This window comes from Sciurus carolinensis, chromosome 4, assembly GCF_902686445.1.
Source record: "Sciurus carolinensis chromosome 4, mSciCar1.2, whole genome shotgun sequence".
In the NCBI taxonomy this organism is placed as follows: Eukaryota; Metazoa; Chordata; class Mammalia; order Rodentia; family Sciuridae; genus Sciurus; species Sciurus carolinensis.
Window position 1 is genome coordinate 110,499,633 of NC_062216.1, and position 13,219 is coordinate 110,512,851.

General features: G+C 37.7%; 1 protein-coding gene across 3 annotated transcripts in view; it reads right to left on the bottom strand.

Moving 5' to 3' along the window:
- The window catches only part of Lima1 (LIM domain and actin binding 1), an 89,867-nt gene that overhangs the window by 11,963 nt on the left and 64,685 nt on the right, over positions 1 to 13,219 (bottom strand). Inside the window, exons 5-9 of one of the 3 annotated variants that reach the window (XM_047549268.1) lie at positions 11,850 to 11,934; positions 10,511 to 10,659; positions 6,228 to 6,333; positions 2,701 to 2,790; positions 953 to 1,062 (exon numbers count right to left, since the gene is read on the bottom strand). In XM_047549268.1, coding sequence (XP_047405224.1) covers positions 953 to 1,062; positions 2,701 to 2,790; positions 6,228 to 6,333; positions 10,511 to 10,659; positions 11,850 to 11,934 — 540 coding nt within the window. Of the gene's footprint in view, positions 1 to 952; positions 1,066 to 2,700; positions 2,791 to 6,227; positions 6,334 to 6,756; positions 6,777 to 10,510; positions 10,660 to 11,849; positions 11,935 to 13,219 lie in introns of those variants that run through there. The other 2 variants (XM_047549267.1, XM_047549269.1) reach the window with 2 other exon arrangements.

A 13,219-nucleotide genomic window follows, 5' to 3' on the forward strand; every position in this document is an offset into this window, starting at 1 on the left:
ACCTCACCTACAACCTCTTCTTATTCTTTTGGGGCACTACAATTTTCATCCAAAGACCAATCACACACATAGTGAAGAGATACTGGCATGGTACCTATGTACATGAAACTGGGGCAGCTCAAACCACCTTAAACTAATTCTGCCTTTTGAGATTCTTTCAAGTTAAAACCTTTGAAACAAAACACAGCTATGTAAGAGTACACCAAGGAGAAGGACTTTGAATAAGTATGCATATGATTGGTTATTAATCTAAACAGGTGAAACAGCACTGCATTCACAAAACATTAAATTAAAACAAAGTTGGTTAACAAGACTAAAATTGGGAAATTAATTTTTACCTTTTTTGGTTTATTTTTGTGGGAATATGTGTTTGGTCCCAGAAAGGAAAAGACGTGTTTTTAAAAATTGAGGGATAAAAAGAAACCAGATATTGAATAGCCTAATCAATTTTTCTTAGCATACAAAAATGTTGTATATTCTTTAACATTTACCATGATAGTCCAGCATAAGTGTTGCTTGAATGCCATTTTTTGCAGGATATGGACTGGTCAATTTCCACTCCAGCAGACACATTCTTTCTTTAAAAATGCTAACAACCAATCAGGTTATGGCCAGACTCATCAGACCACTGAGCACTATCTTTAAGGAGCTTTGTACATGTCCATCCAACATGCTAATTTTCCCATGTTTCCCATTTTGTGGGTTTTACCCACTCAAAAGATTTATGAACTTAGATTTTTTAAAGTCATATTATCTTATTATTAGATTTAGGTGTTCTTAAACTTTCACATATTTTTCAGATTTCAAACTGAGACATATTAGTGAGCCTTCTCCCTCCTGGCTGAGAAAAATCTATCATCCCCAGAAAAGCAAAACAGATTATAATGAAGAGGATACAAAGTGCAATTAGCTCTATTAGCTAACCAGGCTTAGAGATAAACTGCCATCATACCTTCACTGCTTTGGGAGGAGAACTTTCAGAAAGGCCGGAGGCTCTGGCATCAGGACTCAGTGGTTTGGGGGACACCAGCTGCTGGGCCTCACTCTTAACGTGGGAGTTACCTGCTTGAGTTATAAAAGAAGGACATTTTATAGTATCTCATAGAAAATCTCAGAAAGGGTTTTTCCAAAAAAGAAAATCTGGGCATTGTTTATCAAAGATGGGTACTTTCAACACCAGGAAGAACACTGCTCTTCTATTGAAGAATAAACTAAAACTTATGCTCCTTAAGTCCTCAGGTCCTCTTACAAATCAAGTTACCAGCAAAATTTCTCACCCTGTGCCACACAAAGTGGGAATTTAAACAACTCTGTCTAAAGAAATTGCAGTCCTGCAGTATTCACATTTCTTAAGGACATTTATAGATTTTGCTATCTTTTTGGTCATTGGTACTCCCAATAACTTCTTGGGTGCTCCAACTGGAGTTGGGAAACTGAGGGAACACAAGGGCAGACATTTCATATTACATGTGTGTGCATGTGTGTTGTATGTATAATCTCACATTTTCTCTTTGGTTGGTCTTATAGCATATACCATTGAATGAAAATTATAGAAAAGGGCTCCATAAAGTTTTTTCATAATCACTGAAATACCAACTGCATAAGTTGATTTCCTGCCAGTATATTCATGCCATGAACCCAGAAGAAGAATAGAAAAGTCACTGATAAGTTACTAAGGAATAGTAATAATTTTAAAAATTCCTTAAAAATCTAGAGTTGAGTCAACAAGTACTAAAAGATTACAGCTTATTTTTTGAAAAAATGTTTTGCCAACCTAGTCAGAAATATTTCTAGTCCAAGCAAAATAATTGCAAAAGGAATATTCCTGGATTCAAGTGGTTAAGAGTTTTTCTCTAAAATATTAAGGTAGGGTTTACTAAAGATCTGTTTAGCTATACTTCTACCTTATTTATGTATTAAAGTCCTTTTTTTACCAGTAGCTCATACCTGTAATCCAAGCAACCTGGGACACTGAGGCAGGAGGATTGCAAGTTAAAGGTCAGCCTGAGCAACTCAGTGAGGCCCTAAGCAATCTTGCAAGACTCTGTCTTAAAATCCACACATATTTTTAAATGATATATTGAAAATTAAAATTGAAAGTTGGCATGGTAAAGTAAAAACCAAACATTTTTGTCTTTGGGATAAGCTAGGCTTAAAACAACTCCAAAATAAGATGTTATAATGACAAAATTTTGTAACACCAGTAAAAACCGTATAGCCTAAAGAGGTTACTCAAATACCAGTTTTTATCCCTGCAAGTAAATAAAATCCTTTTTGGACACACTTCTATTTAAAAAAAAAACTTAAATATTAGTTTATACAACTTTAAACCTGAAAGGGTTTGGTACAAAAGGTAGGATAAGTTTGATGAGAGAAGTATCAAAAGTATTTAATTTGTCCCAAGATAATTATATTTAATTGAATTCAACTGCTCCCTAAGCCATGAAATATGTTAAGGGTATCTAAGCACCAGTTTTACCCACCAAATCCTACTCCCCATGCTGGGGATTGAACCTAGGACTTCATGCATGCTAAGCACATGCTCTGCCACTGAGTTACATTCCCAGCCCAGCACCAGTCCTTAAAACCGAGTGGAAGATTTCATCAGCTAAATGGTTGGATTTAGTACATTACTTTCTCAGCAATGACAGTAATGGGGAAACCTCTGAACCAAATATGTGTGAAGAAGTAAGAACTCACCTTCGAGCGCTAAGGGCAAAGGTTTATGGGAGTCATCATCTTCAGCACGAGTGGAATGGGTCATCAGGCTATTCTCAGTTGTAGAAGCCTACAGAAAAAGTGGGAGAGGGGATTAAGAATCACATTAAAAATAAAAGAGCAAAAATAAATAAATAAATAAATAAAATAAAATAAAAGAGCAAACTGCTGTTAATGTCATAAAAACCTGCTGACTCCAGTCAGTCACTGGCTGCCAAGGGAAATAACGGGCACCAGAACAGCTGAGCATTTAAACAAGAGGCAGCAAAATGTCTTTTATGAGGATATTAACATGACTCTCAATTACAGAGTAACTCGAGAAACAGACTGCACTCAAATGCCAAAAGTGTGCATCATCTCCCTTTATAAAAGAACTTCTAAACCACATCATTCCACTCTCAGAAAACAAGCAAAACAAAAACCCCTATGTCAAGGAAAGTAACACTCTTGTCTATAAAACTGTAATACTCTGTACCAGGTATTGAACCGATCACTTTATATACATTATTTCATATAACGGTATGAAATATTTTTTCTGAAAACTGTTAAAAGAGTTAAAGGCTCTTCAACTCTTGCTTAGTAGGTTCATCCATCCCAAGATGTTCTTCCCTCACCTCTAATTTGGTCACCTTGAACCTGTGGGGTATACCTAGTGCCAAGAATGACATCATTGCACATGGTCAAACAGATGACTTCACTGCAGGAAGTTCCAGGCAGCAGCATATGAGATTTTGCTCAAACATTTCATTAAAGGAAAGCACAAATTTATTTGCAGGAGGAGAAAGGGAAGAACAATACCTTGACAAAATATTCCATTTCAAGAAAGTTCACCTTAGCATTAATGTTCTTTTGGAGCAAGTCAAAGTTCAAATAGGGCTTAGGGACTGGTTAACGAAAACTAGGAATGCAGCCAAAAGGATAGGCGAGGCTCTAAATTTTTTTTTTTTTTTTTTTTTTTTTTTTGCCAATTTAACAGCAGTCAATAGTTTATAAACCTGCAGTAAATGCTTAAAGAATATCTATTATCTTTATCCTCTTTTTCCCTGCCTACTCCCCAATTTGTGATTCAGCTGCACTAATGCCCTTCCAGGCTATAATTAAAATGTTCTGATCCTCCAGTTCAGTCCAGAGTTCCAGTTTCAAATCATCATGAAGACAATCAAGAAGGAAGCATGAGATTTAGATACAAGGGGACTGGGGAGATAGCTCAGTCGGTAGAGTGCTTGCCTTGTAAGCACAAGGCCCTGGGTTCGATCCCCAGCACCCAAAAAATAAATAGCAACTGAGATTTAGATACAAGGACAACCCAAGCATTATTTTCCAGATGATTATTTTCCAAACTATGCTCCTGGGGTAAAAATGAAGGAATTTCAATGCTGGAATATTTTTCTCTTAAATGTTCTTTTTTATAGAATATAAGGAAAATTCCAATATAATTACTTGTTATTCTTAAGAAATAATCACCTATTTAAAACATGGGAAAACCAGGCAGTTTAAGGTAAGAACTCATTTGATATAAGACATGTGACCCCTAGGCTAATGCCTTAGCACACTGTTGTAAAGATGTACACAATTTATTTGACAACTTAATGACCAAGTAACACATGACTATCAAGTATTTTGTCTTATTACTTCAACACATGCTTGTGATATACTTTTATAAGACAAAACAGTTTAATTTTTCTATTTTCTTTTCTATTCTATGCTGTAAATTGAATTTTGTAGTCATTGAGATCATTTTTCTGGGTGCCTACTTTGATCCAAGCATGTAGTGTACCTTGTAAGTTCTTATGAGTGTTCTGTCAATAAACCATACTTTTTTTTTTTTTTTTTTTTGGTACTGGGGATTGAACCTAGAGATACTTATCCACTAAGCCACATCTCCAGCCTTGTTTTTATATTTTATTTAGAGTTGGGGTCTTGCTGAGTTGCTTAGCCTTGTGAATTTGCTGAGGCTGGCTTTGATTCGCCTGCCTCAGCCTCCTGAGCCCCTGGGATTATAGGTATGAGCTACTGTGCCTGACTGAGTAATTATTTGGAAGAAAACATGACAAACTCACCCTGCATAAATACTGTTACCTACTGCAACTAAGTCATTCATCTAATGATTAATGCATAAAACACAAATATGATTTGCTTAAAATCTTTCAGTGACTTTCTGTTGTTACCTGATTATATACGAACTTTTTTTGTGTGTGTGATTCTGGGAATTGAACCCAGAACCTCATGTGTGCTAGGTTCTACCACTGACCCACATCCCCATCCTTTTTTTGCTTTGTTTTGAGATAGTCTTGCTACATAGCCCAGGTTGGGCTCAAATTTGCCACCTTCCTGCCTCAGCTCCTGAATAACTGGGATTACAGGCATGCACCACCATACTCAGTTTGCATCCAAGTCCAAACTTCTAATGATGACATATAAAGTTTTTTCAGACCTTGCTTTGGCCCTTCACCTGTCTCTCACCACTGCCTATCTGTACCTTACTCAAGCCAAGACAGCTGCAATTCCTAAGCAAGCCATGATCTCTGGTTTTCAAATCTGTTGTGTCTGCACTCACTTCTTTATCTTACTTGACTTTCCCCTTATTCACTTGGCCTATGTCAGCATATTCTTTAAGACTTGGCTCACATCACCTTCTAGAGGAAGTCAGGATAAGTGTCCTTCCTCTAAGCTTGCATGGTCCTGTACACCTCTCTCACAGCACCTACCACATTGTTTTATAATAGCCGACCTGTTACCTTCCCTCTATTCTGTTAGTTTCCTTGCATATAAAGGCCACATATTTTGTCTTTTGTTTTTAAACAAAAATCACTAAAACAAAAAGCACTTTAAATCCAACGGATTTTTAAAAATCACTTTAGTTCTGTGCCCTTTGAGCATTTGCTGAGCAAAAGAATTTTCCAGTGAAGGCTCATTATTTGGTCAGCTATAAGATGCTGAAATTGTATTTCCTATGCTTAGAATAGTGACTAGCTTTCAAAATATTTTGAGTTAGGGATGGGATATAGCTCAGTGGTAGGGTGCTTGCCTAGTGTATGCAAGGTCTTAAGTTTATTCCCAAGCACTGCAAAAAATAAAAAAACTCCAGGGGAAAATATAAGATTTTCTTGAATAAAGTGTGTTAAACAAGTTAATGGGGTGGCATGCACCTGCAGTCCCAGTTATTTAGGAGGCTGAGAGAGACTAGTATCTTACCAAAAATGTGTTAAGTATGCACTTAAATTAAGAATGTACAAGCACTTTAAATCCAACAGATTTTTAAAAATCACTTTAGTTCTGTGCCCTTTGAGCATTTGCTGAGCAAAAGAATTTTCCAGTGAAGGCTCATTATTTGGTCAGCTATAAGTTGCTGAAATTGTGTGGCCTGCAAAAATGACAATCTGTCCTGGCAGCTGCTACCAAATTCCCAGACACTCTACAGCCTAGAGTTAGAGTTGTTTCTAATTTTAAGCATCTAATTCAGAACACATGCTTCTCTGGCAACTGGACATCAGACTGTTCAACCCACCTTTCTCCCTCCTGATGGGAGACACAGACCTCAGGACCTGGGGGCACATTCTCCTTTTGCTCCAATTTATGAGTTTTGATTTCACCACCACTGGCTTTCAACTCATTCTATAAAATAAAAATAACTTGTGATTTTTAAAGAAAAATTCTTACCATTCCATTCTCTTTATCACACATCTTTCAAATAAACTTGGAATGTTAAAAAATTCTTCTCAGAGGCTTCGGGTCAAATCAACCCCCTAACTCTCACAAGCAAAACCCATTGACTAGTGAAATGACAAAAGCAGCTGTGTGGACACATACCTCAGAGTTAAATATTTGTAGGCTAGTCTCAAACTGGACATTCATTAGAATACAGACACATCAACATGGACACACACAGACCATCCCCAACACACAACATTCTTGTGATTCACTCCTCTAGCAGCAGAGCTTGTGGAAATGCAAAGCTTGTGAGTTTTATCAGAAAAGACCATTCTGGAGCAGGGGAAAGGAGATGCCAAGTGCCAATAATTAAGAAAATATACTGACCATATATATAAATGCCCGGCCTGGAAAGAGAGATAGGGATGATGTATACATATAAAAACTGAAATTATAATTTATGATAACATAAAACAACCTTTCTCTGTAGGACTTTCAAAGACATGTTTATCATAAAAAATTCACATATTCTGCTAAAGACATACCTTATTCTATTTCTCATAATAAAGCCTCAAAAAAAGCATGCATTAATACAATCATAAGGAATAAACATAACCATGTTTTTCCTTCTTTCTACTAGACTTTAGTTCCAGCAGGTAAGTTCATTTTAATATTCTGTGAATATTACCTGCTGTATCTAAAATCAACATATAGATGAATATAGACATCTCCTACTGTTAGTCTGCTAGTAATTTAGTAATCTAGGATCTTTCTGTCCTCTGTGATTCTTTAGGCATGGGAGGAAACAGCAATTTTTGGACCCAGAGCTAATGGAGGGAAAGTGAGTATGACTAATTTATTCAGGTCTGGTATTCCAGATTAAGGCACACTGCTCTTGAGGTGCTCCAGGAGGAGGAGATGGCAGCCAGCACTGCAGACACAACATGACAACCCAACTTACTTCCGACCCCCATCTCAAAACCACACCTCCAGACCTACTGCCAGAGAAGATAGGCCTTGTTACAACCATATTCTATGAGGGGCCTGAAAAATTCTTGTGCGATGAGATAAAACGTACTTTTCACAAGAACTCCTAGTGTCAGGCATGGTGGCACATACCAGTAATCCCAGTTACTTGGGAGGCTAAGGTAGGAGGATTGTAAGTTTGAGGCCAGCTTCCACAATTTATCAAGACCCTGTCTCAAAATAAAAAAGGGCTGGGGATATAGCTCAGTGGTAAAGCACCTCTGGGTTCAATCAAAAAAAAATCTGAAGATTTCTCAACTCCTAAAATCTCCAGAGAAGGAAAACTGTAATGCAAAAACTCTATTAAGATTAAAAAAAGGCTGGGGGTATAGCTCAGTTGGTACAGTGCCCGCCTCACAAGCACAAGGCCCTGGGTTCAATCCCCAGCACTGCCAAAATAAAAAAAAAACAAACAAAGATTAAAAAAAAAAAAGTCACTGAACAGGTTTTCTCACTTATGGAATAAGTTGGATGGAATGTTTGCAGCAAGAGGACACAAAGCAGGAGCAACCTGCTGTAAAGGAGCAAAGTAAGCTTCCGGGATCACCTATTTGCTCTACCTCCTGACCTACCTTTTAAGTGAAGTCTAATTTTGCTTTATTATTCACACTCACTGTGAATAATTAGCCTGGGATTCCACATTACTTTTTTTTGGTCCTAATTGAACCCAGGGGCGTTCTACCACTGAGTTACATCCCCAGCTCTATTTGTATTTATTTAGAGGCAGTTGCTTAGGGCCTCACTAAGTTTCTGAGGCTGGCTTTGAACTCAAGATCCTCCTGCCTCAGCCTCCCAAGCTGCTGGGACTACAGGTGTGTGCCAACATGCCTGGCTCCACATTGCTTCTTATTAAAACTTCTGTGAGAAGTCGAGGTGAAATTATTAACTGCCCAGATAATTAGTCTGCAATTAGTTCCAGTACTATTGGAAAATGCACACTTAATTGTATGGGGAAAATGAAAAGTGAACTCTTGGAATACACATTATGATTTCTTTTTTTTTTTTGCAGTGCTGGGGATTGAACCCAGGGCCTTGTGCTTACAAGGCAAGCACTCTACCAACTGAGCTATATCCCCAGCCCACATTATGATTTCTAATATGCACTTAGGAACATGTAAAATCCAGTATTATTATTCTGAGTTTGTTAAGAAATTTGTATAGCAATAGATGAATGGTTTGTAATCTTGAATTTTAGAAGGTGCAAAACATTTGAAAGAAAAACACATATGCTTAAAAAAATTAAAGAAGAAAAAAGAAAAATATGTATGTGTTTATACCTGTGTGTATGTGTACATATGAATAGATGGAATTTAAAAGGTAATTTTAGTCAGGCACAGTGGTGCATAACTATAATCCCAACTACTCAGGAGGCTTAGGTAGAAGAATCACAAGTCTGAGGTCAGCCTCAGCAACTTACAGAGACCCTATCTCAAAATAAAAAATAAAATAAAAAAAAAGAAAAAAGAAAAAAGAAAGAAAGATAAAAAGTAACTTCAATTAAGCCCTTCTGTGGTGTCAGTTTGCCAGTTAAGCACAGGAAAATGTAAAATAAAAGATCATTTATTCCATCTGGAATGCTAAATTTTTGTTCTTATTAAGGGTGTTGTCTTCCTGTCATTTCTCCTCTTTTTAAAATGCACTACTCTACCTCTGTAGGAAATCATTATATCATAGTATTAAAGATTAAGTGGACCATATACTGTATGATTCATTTTTATGAAATGTTCAGAATAGGCTGTTTCATAAAGACAGAAAGTAGATTAGTGGTTGCCAGGGGACTGGGGGTGGGGTTTGGACTAACTATAAAGTACAGGGTTTCTTTAGGGGATGACAAATATTCTGAAATTAGGCAGTAGTGATGATTTTACAACCTTATAAATAAAAAAATTACTTAAATATGTACTTTATTCTTTTGTGCTTTTTTTTTTTTTTTTTTTTTTTTTTTTTTTTAACCAGGGATTGGACCCAAGGGCATTCATCCACTAAGCCACATCCTCAGTCCTTCCTTATTTTTTTATTTTGAGACAGGGTCTCACTAACTTGCTTACAGCCTTGCTAAGTTGCTGAGGCTGGCTTTGAACCTGTGATCCTCCTGCCTCAGCCTCCCAAGCTGCTGGGATTACAGGCATGGGCCACCCCACCCAGCTTGAATGTGTACTTTAGAATGGTGATTTTAGCTGGGTGCAGTGGCCCATTCCTGTAATCCCAGTGGACTTGGGAAGCTAAGGTAGGAGGACTGCAAGTTCAAAGCCATCCTCAGCAACTTAGCAAGGCCCTAAGTAATGTAGTGAGACACTGTCTCAAAAAGAAAAAAAAAAAAAAAAAATGTAAAAAAGGGTTGGGGATGTTTCCCAGTGATTAAGCAACCCTGGGTTCAATCCCGGGTACCAAAATAATAATAATAATAATATAATATAATGAAGATTTTGTTATGTGACTTACATATAAATAAAAAATTGTAAAACACCCATACTCATGTTGAATGCTGCTATTTTCCTCTAATATTCTCTCTTCTTTCCTCAAAAACCAAAATAAAGGGTAGGGATGCAGCTCAGTGTTGAAGCACTTGCCTGACATGTGCAAGGCCCTGGATTTGATCCCAAACAATGCAAAAAAATAAAAAATAAAATAAATAAAATGTTTCGGTTAGCCAGGCATGGTGGTGAATGCTTGTTGTCTCAGCTACTCAGAAAGCTGAGGCAGGAGGGTCACTTGAGTGCAGAATTCAAGTCCAGCCTGAGGAATATAGTGAAACCTTATATCAAAAACAAAAAACTCAAAATGTTATTATTAAAGCTAATATAACTATACCTCTTTGGCAATAACAATGAAAAGATTAATTAGAAGAGTCAGGAAAACTCTCAATGACATTACTGACTGGTAACATCACACACACACAAATATGAAATATAAAAGAGCTAGAAGAGTGAAGTCAGGATTAGAACACAGTAAAGATTACAAATGAGGCAAGAGTAGAATTTATGTGAAGGGAGACAGGTTAGGGGCAGGGATAGGTCCGGAACCCAAGGGTAAGGGCTGGGAAACACTTCCTAGTTCCAGTGCACAGTGACAACTGGCTGGAAGAGTCAGTGAAGGACTGATGCAGAACACTTACTGTATAGTTGGTTGAACTACTTTGTTTGGACACAGCCGCCTGGTACTTGGCCATTCGATCCTTTATGGAGGTTTCTGAGAGGCGTGGGAGTTCCAGGTTTCTCTTACTCTCATTTTTCTCCAAGTTGAATGCAGAGGATGATAACTGACCTGGAAGCATGCAAATAACATGCTTTGTTAGATGATAAAATGTGATTTCAATGGTTTCTAAATTTTACATTTTGGGCTACTATAATCTAGGGGTCAATTTCTTCTATTAAAAAGGACAAAGAAGAAAATCAGGAACATAATTGTCATTTATAATATTAATTCACTATCCTAACATTAAGAGGAGAAGCTTTACCATAATTAAGCATGGCATATTTTTAAATTCTGGCAAATTTGACATATGGAAAAATATGAGATCTCAATGCTCTTTTAATTTGTATTCCTTTGATTACCAGAAGGTTGACCATTTTCTTGTGCTTATTAGTTTTTCTTTTGTGAGATGCTTGACCCCTTCCCAAAACATAATAATTTCACCATAATAATTCCAATGTGTTATATTACCACCAGTAACATAGAAAAACCAATCCTCTTTTTTAGTTTGTGTGGGGGATCAAATTTAGGGTCTTCCTTATGCTCAGCACATGTTCTACCACTGAGCTACATCTCCAGCCCCAGGATTACCAATCTTGACTGTAAGTGATATAGCCTATCTATTGAAGCCCACAAGCCCCAGACAACTGTATCCAAAGTATCTGTAGCACTCTACTTGTACTTCCTCAAAGGCATACTTTGTTTGCCACAGGTTACTTTTGACAAGGATAAGAAAAGCTGCCAGGTGTAGTAGCATACACCTGTAATCCCAGTGACTTGGGAGGCTGAGGCAGGAGGATCATGAGTTCAAGACCAGTCTCAGCAACTTAGTGAGTCCCTAAGCAATTTAGGGAGGTCTTAAGCAATTTAGCAAGATCCTGTCTCAATATAAAAAAAATAATAAAAAGGGCTGGAGATATGGCTCAGTGGTAAAGCACCCCTGGGTTCAATCCCCAGTACATTAAACAAACAAACACCATACACGCACACAGGAAAAGCTGTAAAGAGCAATAAGAATTGCGAATGTATTTGACAGACTTCCTTTTAATTGGTGTTACTCTTCTTCTAGAAGCATTGGCTTTGAGTCCAAAAGGCATTACTTCTTTTTTTTTTTTTTTTTTGGGGGGGGGGGTGCTGGGGATCAAACCCAGGGCCTTGCAAGGCAAGCACTCTACTGACTGAGCTATCTCCCCAACCCCCAAAAGGCATTACTTCTAATGAATGCTTTCTAAAAGATATCACACACATGGAACTCTGCTTACCTGGACCTATTTCCAAGTCATCCAAAGAATAGCTGTTGTCAGAGATCCTCCTCCCACCTGTATTTCGGCTTTGGGCCCAAAGAATCTGCATAGAAAACAAATAAACTTTGTATAGAAGATGGGAAATCTCCATGTAATATTCAAGTCTCCTTTATTAGTATAATTCAGAAGAGATTAGATTTTGTATTTATTTTTACATACTACAGATTTTTTTTTCTTCTTTAGTGCTGGGATTGGAATCCAGGGCCTCATGCATGTATGCACTGAGCTACATACGCAGCCCCATTCCACAGATTTTAAAAAAAAAATCTTATAAATATCAAGCTCTACATATTCAAAGTGCCAAGAGAAAAAAAAGTAATTCTATATAGGTAATGCTTTCTGCTAAGGATCACTGCCTAACCAGTTATACCAGCAAGCACTGTAATTTAAACAGTCATTGAAGGGAAATCCTCACATCCCAAATAACAATGACATGTCCTTCCAAACTGCCAAGGCCCAATAGCAGTATCTGGTGTTTCCTTTCTCCTGCCCACTTTACCCCTGCTGCTGCTGCCTTGATCATGGTTTCATCAACTTTCCCCTGGACTACTGCATTATCTTCTTCTTCTTCTTTTTTTTTTTCTTTTTTTGGTGTGGGGGTGGTGAGAGTACCAGGGATTGAACCCAGGGGCGCTTAACCACTGAGTCATATCCCCAGCCCTTTAGAGACAGGATCTCACTGAGTTGCTTAGGGCCTGGCTAAATAGCTGAGGGCAAGCTTTGAACTCACAATCCTCCTGCCTCAGCGTCCCAAGCCTCTGGGATTACAGGCATGTGCCACTGCATCCTCCAGCACATCACCTTCTTTATTGTTTTTTTTCACCTTCCAATCTAATCTCTATAAAGTCACCATTATCCCAAGTACACAAAGGAATTCACCCCAGATATATATCTATCATACTCCCATGTTCAAAATTCTTTCAGAATTCCCAATCCCTCCTTGAATTCAACTCCAAGTGCTTAGTATGCTATAGAATACCTGTTACAGATCTGGTCGCTATCTATCCAGCATTTTCTCTTGATATTGTCTGTCTCATCCTTTATCTTCCAAGAAGAGCAAACTGCTCTGAGGACCAAGACACTGTAGAAGAGGTTCCTTCCACCCATATTACACATTTATCCTGTTGTTTAGCAAATGCCTTCAAGACTCAGTGTAAGCAACATGAAAAGTCTGACATAACTCTCCCCATAAATGTCAATAGTCCTTCCTGTGTTCTCAAGGTGTCTAGTCACACTTCCGTACAAAGCTTACCATGTTGTTGTGTAACTGTCCTAATATGGGCCTGTAAGCCCACTGAGGGTAGAGTCTGTGCCTTTTCATCCATGTA